We start from the raw sequence: 13,381 nt of genomic DNA, 5'->3' as shown, positions 1-13,381 counted from the left end.
TAATTACCGAGTTCGTTGTGAACCGTGTGCGGGTGGCCGCAGTAGGCTCACCACTCAGGGTGGTGCGTTCCACCGTGCAGAGGGTCCCGGTAGAGCTCTTTACACGAGCAATCCGAGCGGAACCCCCGCCTGATTCCCTTCATGTCAACGTTCGTTGCCATTGCCTCACTCTGAAAACAAGATTGTTAATAACGGTCAGTCGTTTAACGCCCATAGTCAACCTAGCCCTAAAGCGCATAAGAAAGAAAAAAGAAAAAAAAAAAAGAAAACTTCTGTTTATATATTTTTCGCGGATGTACGACACAGAAAAAAAATAATTCAGCCAGCTACAGAAAACAAAGAGCATAATAAACATCATAAAATCTCCAAAAACAAAAACATGGTTAGCGCCCCCCCCCCCCCCCAAACAAAAAAAGCCGGTAGCTGTGCCGGCACGACCGTCAAAATATAACGAACAAAACAGTACGCCAAAGAAATACAAAAAAAAAAAATGTACTCTCTGGCCACCGCTACAACCTTCCCCGCTTTCCGCAGACGCCGCGACGCCGACGCAACGCGAACACGCGAAGAAAAAAAAAACCTTTATTTCTTCGTTTTGTTTTGTTCTCGTCCACTCCCCCTTCCCTTTTCAGAAACATACACACACATTATGGGTTTTTGCTCGCCGCCCACTTGAGAAAAAAATGTTCATAATCACTGCAACGCTAACGATGTCTACAACATAACGTTGCAGTGTAAATTGCTGTAATGAATTCTGAAGGCAAACAAACGCAAAATCGCCAACACTGTTTCTGTCAATCAACGCTCTCGGGCGGTCAACCCCAAGCATTTAGAGTGCACACCGAGAAACAAATTGGCGAGCCAAGCTTACAAACACTGACTGCCCCAGCTAGGGTGCCTTTATGCTGGCTTTGCCTTAGGGAGGGTGATGCCATCCTTTGCAGTACTCGATGCCGACAGTGTACGCTCACGGATAAAATACAAGGAAATTGCCGGTAATAAAATGCCGGCGTAGCACTGCCAAACTAGCAGCTCGAGCTGGGAGAAGAACGAACGCGCGTTCGAAATTAAAAAGTAGACAAAAGCGTCGGACAGAAAATGGTCTGATATCACCAGCCTAAGACAGACGCGTACACGTTGGGACACCCTAACCCGCTAAAAGTGTTCTGTGCGAAAGACAGCCCTGCGGCTCACGGCAGGGCAAACGATTAGCGACGCTTTGTCCTAGCTGAACGAGCAGATCCAGGAAGCGACCGCGTCCGCGGACTACAGCTGAACACTCTCACTCTACATGCAAAGCTCGTGCATCTCACAGCCAGCGTGAAAATATTGATGGCTCGTTACTCCCACCCGCAATGCACCCAAAACAAAAGCGCCAATATGACAGGATTACTCACCCGAAGGAAGTCAAACGAGCAGCATGACGCTTGCGACTCTCCGGCAACGACCGTTTCCAGCTCTCCGTGAATTGGCGCGAAGCCTTAGCACCGTCCGAACTCTTTGCCGTGGATTAGTGCGCCTGCCCCCCTCCTCCTGACCGAACTACATTGGTCAAGTTAAGAGGGACCAGTCCCCTCTTAATATGAAGGGACACGCGTGAATCTTTGTGTCTGTCTTTCCTGTTCAGAGGGACTAACGAAACGGTTTCCTTGGTCTCTCTTAATCTGTTGGTGTCCCTCTAGATGTTGCTATTTTATTTTACAATTTCCCTCTTAAAAAGAGCTGTCCCCCTGAAAGCATTGTTGTCCCCTCTAAAATCAGAGGGACAGCGTTTTTTATGAGAGACCGGTTTTAGAGTGTAGCGGAGGCGCGCTATCGGACCAAAATAGCGAGGTGCGTAGCGCGGCTTGCTAGCGTGGGACTCGCGAGAACGAGTCTTGGCGAGACTAGGGAGAGGCAGCGAGGGACGCAATTCAAGGTGGCCGTCACGCCACGCCTGTCCGGTCTGTGCGTTTCGCGATCGTGGTTCTGAGGGGTGGATTACATCTTGCTGCTGCAAAAAGATGCCGCGACGAAGCCGTTCCACGACTGCAGCAGGTAGCGATTTATGGCGAACATGCTGAATACGGCCACGGGGAAAAAAAAAAAAGAAAAAGCTTCGCAGTCCGTGGTGTTGTGTGCGAAGGGTGCGGCCTCCTGCTCGGCCGCTTTGTCGTGAGGACAAAACCGACCAAGGAAGCGAGCGAGCAGGCGCACATGAGGGATTTCCGTGGCGTTTCATTTTCGGTGGAAAACGAAACAACAGAAGAGCTACGGTTGTTGTCATCTATTCTTGAACATTAATCACGGTGGCTTCGGCGCTTCACTCATGTCGTATTGACTTGGACAACTTGGCCGTCCCTTTTATTCAATCACAAACATAATAGTCATTTACATACAAAAGAAGCAACGATTAGCACGTTATTCAATAAAGAACAAAGTAGTCTATTAAGATAACGACGTTAATAAAAAAAATTGCGAAGACTTCCTTTACAAATCTTTTTTACGCGAGCCTCAGTGTCCAAAAGAACCGCTAGTAGCGTTGCGTTAGCTCTCGTAACGCTGTAATCCGTAGCGGGTGGCGAACGTTATACTAAAATTTAAAATGCGGTTCCGCTACACTACATTTAGCGGAGGTCGTAGCGGCTACCGGATAGCGCAGCGGAAGTGACTGAATGATCTACTAAAACACTCTACTGGCTCCACCGGATCGTTCAGATAAGTTTCAACTGCCTCCGAGAGAGGCTTTCCGAGGTCAATCGCTGTAAAATTCAGAAAAATATTATTTGTCTCCTTCGGTCTTGCCAATGAACATCGCCTAATATAATCACGACACGAGACAAATACGGAAGTAAATTAGAGGTACGAAGACCTTTTACGCGTTTTTTTGCGCGTATTTAATATTGGAAACTGGCTCGCTCGCTCTTAGCTCGCTCGCGTTTAGTCGGCCGAGAAGAAAACGATTCGTGAGAGACTGGGGTGCCAATAAGAGAAAGAGGGTTGTATTGTTACCATGAGCATATTGCATCAGTGAGATGAGAGTCACCAACGATCGAGCAGCTCGCACTTTTGTTTTGCAACATATTTCTGCGGTTGGTGAGACGAACGCGGAACTAAATTACCGGCACGAAGAAATTTGACACGCCTTTTCGTGAGTATTTGATCATGAAAACTGACTCGTTCGCTCTTAGCCAGGAGTGACAGCAATTTTGGAGACACCATGATCATTTCAAGGAAGCAGCGGCGGAAATTCGTGTACTCCTGGAAATATGCTGCGTACCAAGGACGGAAAAAAGCTTCAAAGGTATGCCTTGTTTTCCTTTGTACGCACATCCGACAACTACCCCCCCCCCCCCCTTTTCCCCCCTTTTCCAAAAAAAGAAAAAAAAAAGCACCCGGGACAAAAGGGCAAGGCAAAAGACAAAAGGAGCTGTAAGAAATATCTCTAGCCTTGAAATGGAGACACAGAAGTTCAGAAATATGACTCGACTCTATTTTTCTGCTTTCAACAATTGTCGTTGAGTGACAGGTGAGGCAAGAACGGACGAGGTGACAGGAGAAAGCTTTTGGCACAAGTGCGAGATTTTCAAACACAGCCATGTGTTTGAGACGTTCTCCTCTCTTCTCTTGGTCTGAACTTTCGCAATCTTTAGTCTCGGATTGTTTCGATGTGTTCACAAGATATAGCTACATAGAAAATGTTTGTGCGTCTCCGACCGTAGCAAGAATATCTCAGTAGATAAAATTGGGAATGTTGATATACTGTAAACCCCTTTGTTTTTGTGGCCCCTATTTTTCTCCAATCGGTCACCAAGAATTTCGCGAGTTTTTTTTTTTCAATTTGAGAAATTCGCAAAAATTAAAGGGGTTATGACGCGCAAATTAAACGAATGAATTATTCTTGGATTGGAATGCGCAGAGGCTACTTAGTAAATCCGCCAAGTTACGCGGTTTTTCGAGCTCTTGTAATTGCAATATTCAATTTACGAATTTTTAATATTTTCATCTAGCAGCCAGGCAACACTGCCCAAGTTAGTGACACCCATGGTGTTCATAAACCACGTGGTCATGCATGCACTCTCATTCTAGTCGCCCCCGTGATAGCCCAAGCTATCCTCGCCAAGTTACGATCCAAACCGCTCATGCAACTCGGTAACCCGAACGCTATTCTCGCCCTCGTCCTTGGCCCGTTGACCTTCCACCCTGCGTGAGCTTGCGAGATATTCCCGGACGACGGTGACCAAAGCGAGTTCGTCCGTAACTTGTCGTCGTTGGAGCTGGTCGCCAGCGGGTCGCAGTGAAAATGAACAGCTTGCAACATCTCTTGATAGCAATCACTCTCATCGCTGTTGCGATCAATGTCGAACAGTTTGGCAAGGCGAGCGATGCCGTAGACGTAATCGTCACAGACCGCATACTTAAAACGCGGAAGGTAAACGAGGAAGCTTCGAGACGCCAAGAAAGCCAAGTCTGTGAGTGCGTGCAAGGAGACACCGCGCGGGAGGCTGGCTACGTAGCCTCCCACCAGCTCCGCCCGAATACGCTCCTCCGAGAGACCCGCATATAAATCGATTTGTCCACAAAACAGAACGCCATTTTTGAAAACAAAAATATAGCAGGAATATAGGAAAATACAATGGGTCCTAGCAGTACTCTGGTCTGATATCTTATTTTGGGCGTGTCATAACGCCTTTAAGGGCTTGCGAACATTAGGGGTTTTACAGTATATACTGCTTGGGACATTTGAAGTTAACGCCAATATAGATTCGATTTCATATAATTCAACTATCTACTTAAAAAGTCCGATGTTAGTTTGTGTTATCGTTTACTCTATATATTTTGTATGGCATTACTAGCACAATCTAACGGCCCATGAAAGAGTCAAGACACTGTTAAGTGTTCTGTATCGCGTTATTTCAACTTAGAGAATTTGGTTTCTTTTTTTTGGAAGACGGACTTTTGGAATGGGGTTTAGAAGCTATATAGGTGCGGTCTGGTGGTCACGTGGACGAGCATTCCCGTAAAGCTGTAAACAGAATTTTTGTTTTTCGGCAGTCACAAGGTATATTGCTGTAGGTAATCTTAAATCTTGGTCGCTTCCACGGATTCGTGCTCAGACACGGAAATAATCAAGTACAGGGCGCTGTTTATCTAGCACTGAGAGCATGAATCTTCAAACGTAGATAGAAAGACATATAGCAATAATACCAAATAAAAATTAACGGAACTGCATGATAATTCAGGGCCAGCTCGAATTGCAGGCACACACAAAAATATCGACGCAACAAAAGCAAACATAAGCAGCCCTTCTGAATTGTCATCACGATTGCCAATGATCGAAACATTTGAATTGGTCTGCACAGATCCGTACATATAAAGTGAAGCTGAAGAGGTTTTTGTCCCATTCGAAAATCTCCTGGTGTTTCACAGACTGTAATATATATGCGCATGAAGTCTGTCTCTAGAGTTAATAGCTAGGAGTAACGCAGTCGAAGATTGACATTGTGCCGTGGTATAAAATGTGCCGCTTGCACGTCTTGGCGTTTTACAACGTCCGCAGTGTTGTCTCGCACAAAGAAAAAAAATGGAACTCTTACAGCCTGAGTCTTTTTCCTGCACCGCTGTTCAGGGTTTTTAACGTATCATTTTTTATTGCGCTTTGTGTTGCACTAAAACGAAGTTTCTTTCAAGAGCGCGCTGCTCGAGTTCATCTCGTTACGTTACTCGACTCGAAACTCGACTCGAAACTCGACTTGAGGGTGGTTTTGCGATTCATAAACAAATCTCCACTCGAAACTCCACTCGACTCCAAAATCTCCACTCAAAACTCCAAAATTTACTCGAGATCTCGAGTCTGCGCCGGAGCTACCTTGAACGGCCACTCGAGTCACTCGAGTGCGTTCAGTGTCATGGCGGCCGACGCATCGTTCGCCGACTTTGTCGACTTCGTGTTGAGAACGGACGAAGTTCTTCACGACGACCGAGACCCCGACCAGGACGTCGATGCGCCGAGACGACGTTGCCGGGACCGGCTCAATCCGCTGGAGCATTTCAGCGATTGGGAATTCCTGGTGCGCCATCGTTTTACAAAATCAACAGTTGTAAGCCTCCTGCAGTGCCTGCCGCTGGAAGCAAACGAGAGCAGTCGCGGCCTGCCACTGTCCCCGATGCTCCAGCTCCTCGTAGCGCTGAGATTTTATGGCGCCGGGACTTTTCAAGTAGTCACGGGCTACCTCGTAAACGTGTCGCAGCCGACGGTGTGCCGCGTAATCGAGCGCGTCTCCCGGGTCCTCGCCGAGACTCTCTTCCCCCGCCTCGTGGATTTCCCGGAGGGCGACTGCGACGAGGTCATGCGGGATTTCTACAACATCGGGAAGTTCCCCAGTGTGACTGGGTGAATCGACTGCACCCACGTCAAAATAAAGGGACCTGGCGGTCCCAATGGGGAAGTCTTCAGGAACAGGAAGGGGTTCTTCTCCCTCAACGTGCAGGTAAGTTCACTTCCGTTTGTGCTGTTAGCGACAGCGAAAAAGTTGAAAACAACGGCACGCCAAGACGCGGCGTCGCACGTGAAAGCTCGGCGATATTGTGACTGATATATACTAAAACTTGTGAAGAGATCTGCACTCTGCGACAATGCAGAGTGGTGGTGGGCCAGCTAGAGAGGGTTCAAAACCAAGAATTATGTATTGTGTGTTTGGAAACATGCATTTGATTGGGTGCCGAGATGGCTTTTGTTATTTTATAGCAAACGCTCATGCTTCATAGTATTTTCCCCTTGAATTATACTTTTCGAAGAAAATATTAGGGAGATTTTTTCCCGTGCTCAAATTCTGTTCTATTATACCGCCTGAAAAAACTAGGAATTAAAACCACATTGTGAAGCTTACGTCACATACAACTGCGAGAACTCAAATGCTAGTTAATTTCCAAAGCTTGCAGATGCACTTTGTCAAAAATATACTAATCATAGTAGAAATTTCAGCTTGAGCACTCCTGTGTTCATATCATGGCAACCTGCTCATCCCTGTACTGCTCCTTCCTATCCACAGGCCATCACAGGACCCCAGCTGCAGTTTTTCTACCTTGTTGCTAGGTGGCCAGGCTCTGTGCATGACAGCAGGATATTCGACAACAGTCGTGCAAGGGTCCTGTACGAGAATCAGCGCATCCCTGGCCTGCTGCTCGGAGATGCAGGCTATGCCTGCATGTCATTTCTACTGACGCCCCTGACCAGCCCAGGAGTAGCCAACAGCCCAAAGGGCAGGTATGCACTAGTTTGTTGGAAGAAATAATGGAATAAAATTCAGAACAGCTAATAAGAAGTAATGCAGTAGCCACAGCGTTCCTATTGGTTACTATTAGTTCTGCAAATCTTTGTAACAGCTAGATTCATGACCTTTCGGCCTTTGGATGGCAAAATAAGCTGGCATTATTCACTTCCTGTGGACAATTTTTTTTCAAAAGTATGTAGCATACAAGATTTTAGTTTTCTTTTTTTTTTTTCTCGAGAACATTTGTTGTTCTTCACAGTTAGTCAGTGTCAATTGTTGCTCTTTGTCACTAGAATTGGATTAGGGCCAAGAACTTGAATTAAGATGGTAATGTAGAAAACACCAGCCAAAGCCACACTGTATGCAGAACAGTAGCCTCTGGCAAGCAATAGAAAATGCTGAAAATGCAGCTAGCACTGATGGGCCGTACTCTTCAGGTTACTGAACCATACTGATGGTTGCAGCAGTGGCGATTTTTACACCTGAAGACCTTTATATGCAACGTTGCTTCCATTACCAATGCTGCACCATATAGGTACCAAGCAGCTCACCTAAAAACAAGGAACTCGGTCGAGCGGGCATTTGGAGTGTTCAAGCGACGCTTCCCATGCCTGGACATGCGGCTGCAGTACAAGGCGGAACGGTCAGCCCTCATCATCACCGCCTGTGCTGCACTGCACAACCTGGCCCGGCTGCGCAAAGAGCCATGCCCACCCGCTGTACCCTCTCCACCAGTCCCCCGACGCCGGAGGCGGCTGCGTCCTCATGTACTGCCATCACCTCCAGACCCTGTCGACACAATCAACGGCTCGCTGAAACGCACACAGATCATCGCATTGTGTTTCCAATAGAGATATTCAAGCAGAAGCACATGTTCATTGTCAATGACAGGTCAAGAATAGTGTACAAGCTGGAGAGGAGGAAGCAGACAGAAGCTTGAGGTGGAGAGGAGAAACCTCCTCACCACTTAAAGCTTCCGTCCTATTTCTCCTCTCCAGCTTGTACTCCGTTCTTGACCCGTCACTGACTCGTGCAAATACTCGGACACGAATCCAGTAGTAAGCTCTCGAATAAATTGATTCTTAAATCAAATTCCGGGTATTCGGTCACTTAAACATATTCTGGGAAAGACTTGTGGCCAGCACGGAGCTAACGAAAGACCTGCCCTTTCCTTCAATTCTAGTGTGCTGTTTCATTCAACTTCCGAATATGCAAAACACATTTCGTTCTACCGTTTCACTACAATGTAGCGCACATAATTAAAATAAATAAGTAAATCCTCAGAATGCTGCTAAACTGCAAGAACCCAAATTTAATTGTGATTCCCACACCCTTGTTGCTTGCAGCGCAGGGCTGCCAGCTGCTCCACCTTTATCTCTCTCTCCAGCTGGAGCAGCGGGAACTCTGCCCGTCCGCGTCGTCGCTGCTCAAAAAGCTTGTTTCGGAGTATGCGCATCTCCATTAAATGTTGCGCCTCCTTTCGCCGATCTTCCCTCTCGAGGATGTCGACACGGGCATCCTTTTCGGGAGCCAGAATCCGCTTCAATGCTGCGATGCGGTTCCCAGCTTTTCTGGATGCCCCGCTTGGCAGCTCAGCACGGGGGCTGGTAATGCCCCTTGCCGGCGGAGTCGCATACGCAGCTCCAACGCTGCTCTCTTGGAGAGGTGAGGCGGACGGCTCAGGAGCATCTGGGCATGCAGAACACATTGGCACTGTGAGTGCTAGGGGAAGAGCACGTACACAGGGGAAGAGGCCCAACAGCCACATGGGCCTTTCGCAGAAATGTTCAAAGCTAGGCGTTGGCAAACTACAAAGCGTGTCCGATGGGTTATGCTCTGCACCAGTTCTAGCACTGTGGATAATTTACGGTTGCATTATCATATAATCTGTGTCCCTCTGCTTCAACCTTCACGTCGTGCTTTGACTACATGAGCTTTTGCCCCGATAGCATGTTTTGTTCAGCTGGTTAACGACAGACTTTGCCATGTCGGACAGCTGATGCGATCAAATTCCTATCTGAGAAACAAACAAGAGTAACTGCACTATGTAAACCTTCCTCAAAGGGGACGCCACAACATGTGTACACTCACACGGTTGTTATGCAGACACTTCGTTAAGAGCAAATATGCGCAAGCTTGTCGCTAACTTGCAGCAGTGAACAAAAAGATGGGGTACAAACAAGCTGGTGAAAGTTTAACAAAAATTTGAGGCGAAAACCCCGAGACTGGGGAAAAGAGAACAGCACAACACGCAAGTCTCAAACACAGCTGAAATTTATTGCGCAGAGGTTCGTGTGTATATACACCAACTCATGTTTACAAACAAACCGGAGCGCCCCCAGCGGACGCCACCGGCGCCGCGCATGCGCGATGGAGTGTGGGCAAGAAGCTCGCCGTCGCCCATAAACAAACCATTGAAATGCGATGTTGTCCGCGTCGGTATGAGTCCCCCTGCCCTTTTTCGCGTTTGAATTGTTCATTCGACGTCTTTCTGGCAATGTCTGACTACTTCAGCAGCCTCAGTGAAATTACCGAGGCTCGTTACGCCGCAAAACTTCGCATGAATAATGTGACCTGCGGCGATTCATTCCGCGTGGACGCCGCAGAATGGACGCTAAAGCCTGATTCGCATGATGACATTTTGCTCGCAAATTTCAGTCGCAACGTCACTCGAACTGCAAAAGCGTGAACCGTAGCTCAGATGGTCGACGTCGATACTGAAAATCGCAAGCAGAATCGGACGGACCAAGTGAATCAGGCATAAGAAGTCGGTGATGGCCACTGGTAACAATGATCAACATCTTGCATCTACTGTTTACATCGAGTCTGCCTACCAACCTTAAAACTTAAGTCTTTTGAGGCCTGTGCTTACTTCTTATCGCAAGTACCGAGCCAAGATTTGATCTACGGGCCGGTGTCGTCTAAAAGAGCAGACGACAAGCAGAAACGTTTGAAAGAGCAGACGACAGTTCGAACAACAACACGGCCTCTTGAACTTGAATGCGCACTGAACGTAGTTCGCAAGTGGTCCGTACAACTTGACGGTTTTCCGGCGTTTATGTTGGAACAAAGCAAATAAATCTGACGACCACAAGTATCCGTGAATTCAGCCCAAAGTGCTTCTCGCCCAAGCAATCGTGGTCCGAAGCATCTGGTTTTCCCTTTTCACGGCACATTTCCACGTCGTGGGACGAACCGAGCGAATGAGAACTGACCTTAAAACTTTTCTCCACCCTCTCGGCACTGCCCCAGTTGTGGCGTTTTGACAAGAAGGCAGGTTTTTGCCTGGTTTCTTTGAAAACAAGGCAGGAATACGCGTCTCATATGGGGACATCCGCCCACAGCTCCAGACCGGAAGTGTGTCCGACGCGCCACCACCGCGCCGTGACGTAACAGAGATGAGTTGGTGCATAGGGTCTCCTAGCCCCCACAGCTGTGTTTGAGACTCGTGTGTTGTGCTGTTTTTTTTTTCCCGTCCCTGGGTTGTTGCCTTAAATTATATTACAACATGGGTTGTCTTGTCAGATTGTATCTCCAGGAAAACAAATAAATCAGCATTTGGATTTAAACACATCTTTAGCAGAAAATCTTAATATTTTATACTTCCCTGAATGAGTAATTAATTTTTAAACAGCTTAAACTGCTCCTCAAATGAGCAGTATTAACATTGTCAACATTGACAACAGCGGAGGCTCTGTAGTAGCAGAATGCAAAGAGATTTATTTGTGTCCCTCCATTTTTTTTTGTTGCCCGTAACAGCAGTGCAAGTCTTACGATGTGGCTCATTGTTGTTGTGCTAGATGTTTTTCGTGAATGGGACGAGACTTTTGTGGTTGTCACCTTTCATACTTTTCCATGAAATATATAGCAGCTGTAAAATGGATTAGTGCAATGCGTCGCAAGCACTAGATTTCCATGAAGGAATTTTGGGAAAAAAGGCCTACAATCGCTGATGAATGCTCGGCAAAAAAAAATATATCTCCATAAAAAAATTTCAGAACTAGAAGCGCGCAAATTGGAGAGGTGCCCCGCAATGTTTTCTTGATACCAATAGACCCTTTGCAAAAATCCCATAAGCCCGCGCGTGCCACGAGACGAATATTGAGAGTCCTAGGTACGCCCCTCCCATTGTTCTTCCTCCTGCTACCATGTGGCATATGCAAGCAGGTGCACAGAAATGCGAGAGGTTATCTCATTGGCCATCTTTTGTGAGGCTGTCCTTTTCTTATCCCTCTCCTTTGCACCGGCTCCGTCGATTGCTACACAAACTCTTTGTTGAGCCTAGTCGAACTGTGCCACGGTTGCGGTGCAAAATAAGTGGATTCGGTGACACTGCAAGACGTGATGGTAAGTTGCGATGAATGAAGTATTTCAATAGGTGAATAGCTTCCCCTGTAGAGATGCGCTTACACTGCCACAGATGCGGTACGCCGCATCTGCCGCAACTCGCTCGATGTCACGGAAGCGCAACGAGAAGGCACGTGATCTGCAACGAGTCTTCCCAAAATTCTCTGCCGTCGTGGCACTGTACGCTTTGCAACAGGTCTATTAACCACTGGTTTTGGTTTCAATTTACAGTACTACGTCGCGACCCACTGCTCGCATTTTCAATTTTGAAACTTCGAAGATATGTACAATAGTGTAGATGTTGCCGAGCAATAAAAGAAAAAGGCTTGGGTGCCTGCTTTTTTTTTGTTCCAGGTTTGTTGTTAAAATGATACGAGTCGCAAATACAAGTAGACATGTTACGGCTCACAGTACTCATCCTCGACATGGTGCAAATTTGTCCCAATCCAAAAGCCCCCAGTTACCGGGCACGTCGTTCCAGCGGGCGTGACTGTCATCGCCTTCAGTGCCTCGCACCATCGCCTCAAACATAGCGGCCGGAGGCAGCGACAGCACTGACCGGTCTCTTGCCCTGTTGCTGTCACAGAGATTCGTCACCACTGTCTCCATGTGGTCTGCCGCCGCTCCCACAAGGATGAGTGAGGGGCTCATCGGTCGGCTTGTTCGTGGCCCACCTCCTGTGACAGAAACCAGAGAATTCGAAGCTCACATTGGAGAGAGAGTGAGCAAAGTATGGGGCGAACAATTCAAAGTGCACACTAAATTTTCGAAATGCCTCTGGGCGAGTTAAAAACAATTATTAGGGCGACTAGAGCGAACCCAACAAAGAGAGAATCTGGCACAACCCAGTGGAGGACTACTTTTAACCACCTGGAACCTTCTTATGCGCAATTGAAAGCTGGGCACTTTGTTAGCATAGGCTTCCGGCAAGATGCGGGGACCTCTTTTTTTTTTTCCAGAGCCGATTGTAGAAATAGAAATGTCAATAACGCCAAATGTTCTTCAAAAAATATGTAAAAACAAAAAAGAAGTAGTAGGCCCACTTTGGATCGAACCTGGATCTGCTGCCTGCGTATGCAGCGGACTTAGCTACGCTACAGCTTTGAACAACTCGTTTTAACAATTCGTTTTATACGAGACCCAACAAGGAGCACGACGTCGTGCACATAGCATTGTTCTGGCCGAAAAGGACTTCTCTTCGATGTTTACTTTTTACACATCGGGAACGGTTTACCAAATATGCAAATGGTCGACTTACCCGTGGCGTGGATGTCTCTCGTTTCGTCGGACTTCGTTTTTTTGTACCTGGATTTTTCGTTCTCCCAACGCTTCTTAAGTTGCTTAGCGCTTCGTGGGTGGACGTTTGGCTGGCTGTTATACTCGGTGCTGAGTTTCTCCCAAGCTTTAAGTTTAGCCTCCTTCGAGTAGTTATTTGTCTTTTTGCTTTCCAGAACTCTGGCATGCTTGGCTACGAGCGCTTGGAGGAGCGCCTTCTCCTCCGCAGTATAAATAAAACGAGCCCCTGCCCCCTCTTCGGTATCGGCCATTTCCGAGTCGTTGCCGTTGGGGTCCTCCATGATTCGTCGTGCGAGGCGGCGAGGCGACGAAGTAGGGCTGCACGGGGCGAAATCAAGAAAGACCGAGACGGGATCGACAAACCGTGAGATGGACGACTGTCGACGAGAGAACGACAAGACGCAGTTAGCGAATGCGCTTGTTGCCAGACAAGATAACGACTTTGTCCGTTTTGTCGCTGAAACACGTCTAAACTTTACGCTGCC

At 47.4% G+C, this 13,381-nt stretch overlaps 1 protein-coding gene across 1 annotated transcript; it reads right to left on the bottom strand.

The window, feature by feature from the left end:
- Nucleotides 1–8,565: 8,565 nt before the first annotated feature.
- On the bottom strand, nucleotides 8,566–13,177 carry LOC120842375 (myb/SANT-like DNA-binding domain-containing protein 3). Its single transcript, XM_040213469.1, has 3 exons — nucleotides 12,859–13,177; nucleotides 12,065–12,277; nucleotides 8,566–8,942 (listed from the first exon to the last, which is right to left on the bottom strand). The coding sequence occupies exons 1-3, from the start codon at nucleotides 13,175–13,177 to the stop codon at nucleotides 8,566–8,568; spliced, it is 909 nt and encodes a 302-aa protein (XP_040069403.1).
- Between the last annotated feature and the right edge of the window lie 204 nt (nucleotides 13,178–13,381).

The sequence above is a fragment of the Ixodes scapularis genome, unplaced genomic scaffold (genome assembly GCF_016920785.2).
Source record: "Ixodes scapularis isolate PalLabHiFi unplaced genomic scaffold, ASM1692078v2 ptg000683l_1___fragment_1__unscaffolded, whole genome shotgun sequence".
NCBI lineage: Eukaryota > Metazoa > Arthropoda > Arachnida > Ixodida > Ixodidae > Ixodes > Ixodes scapularis.
Note: the sequence above shows the minus strand (reverse complement) of the source record. Positions and strands in the feature narration are given on the sequence as shown.

Coding starts and splice junctions, on each gene's coding strand:
- LOC120842375 (XM_040213469.1), bottom strand. CDS start 13,177: ATGGAGGACCCCAACGGCAACGACTCGGAAATGGCCGATACCGAAGAG. Junction 12,278..12,858: donor GAGAGACATCCACGCCACGG/GTAAGTCGACCA, acceptor TTTCTGTCACAG/GAGGTGGGCCACGAACAAGC. Junction 8,943..12,064: donor CCGCTGGAACGACGTGCCCG/GTAACTGGGGGC, acceptor CTGCATGCCCAG/ATGCTCCTGAGCCGTCCGCC.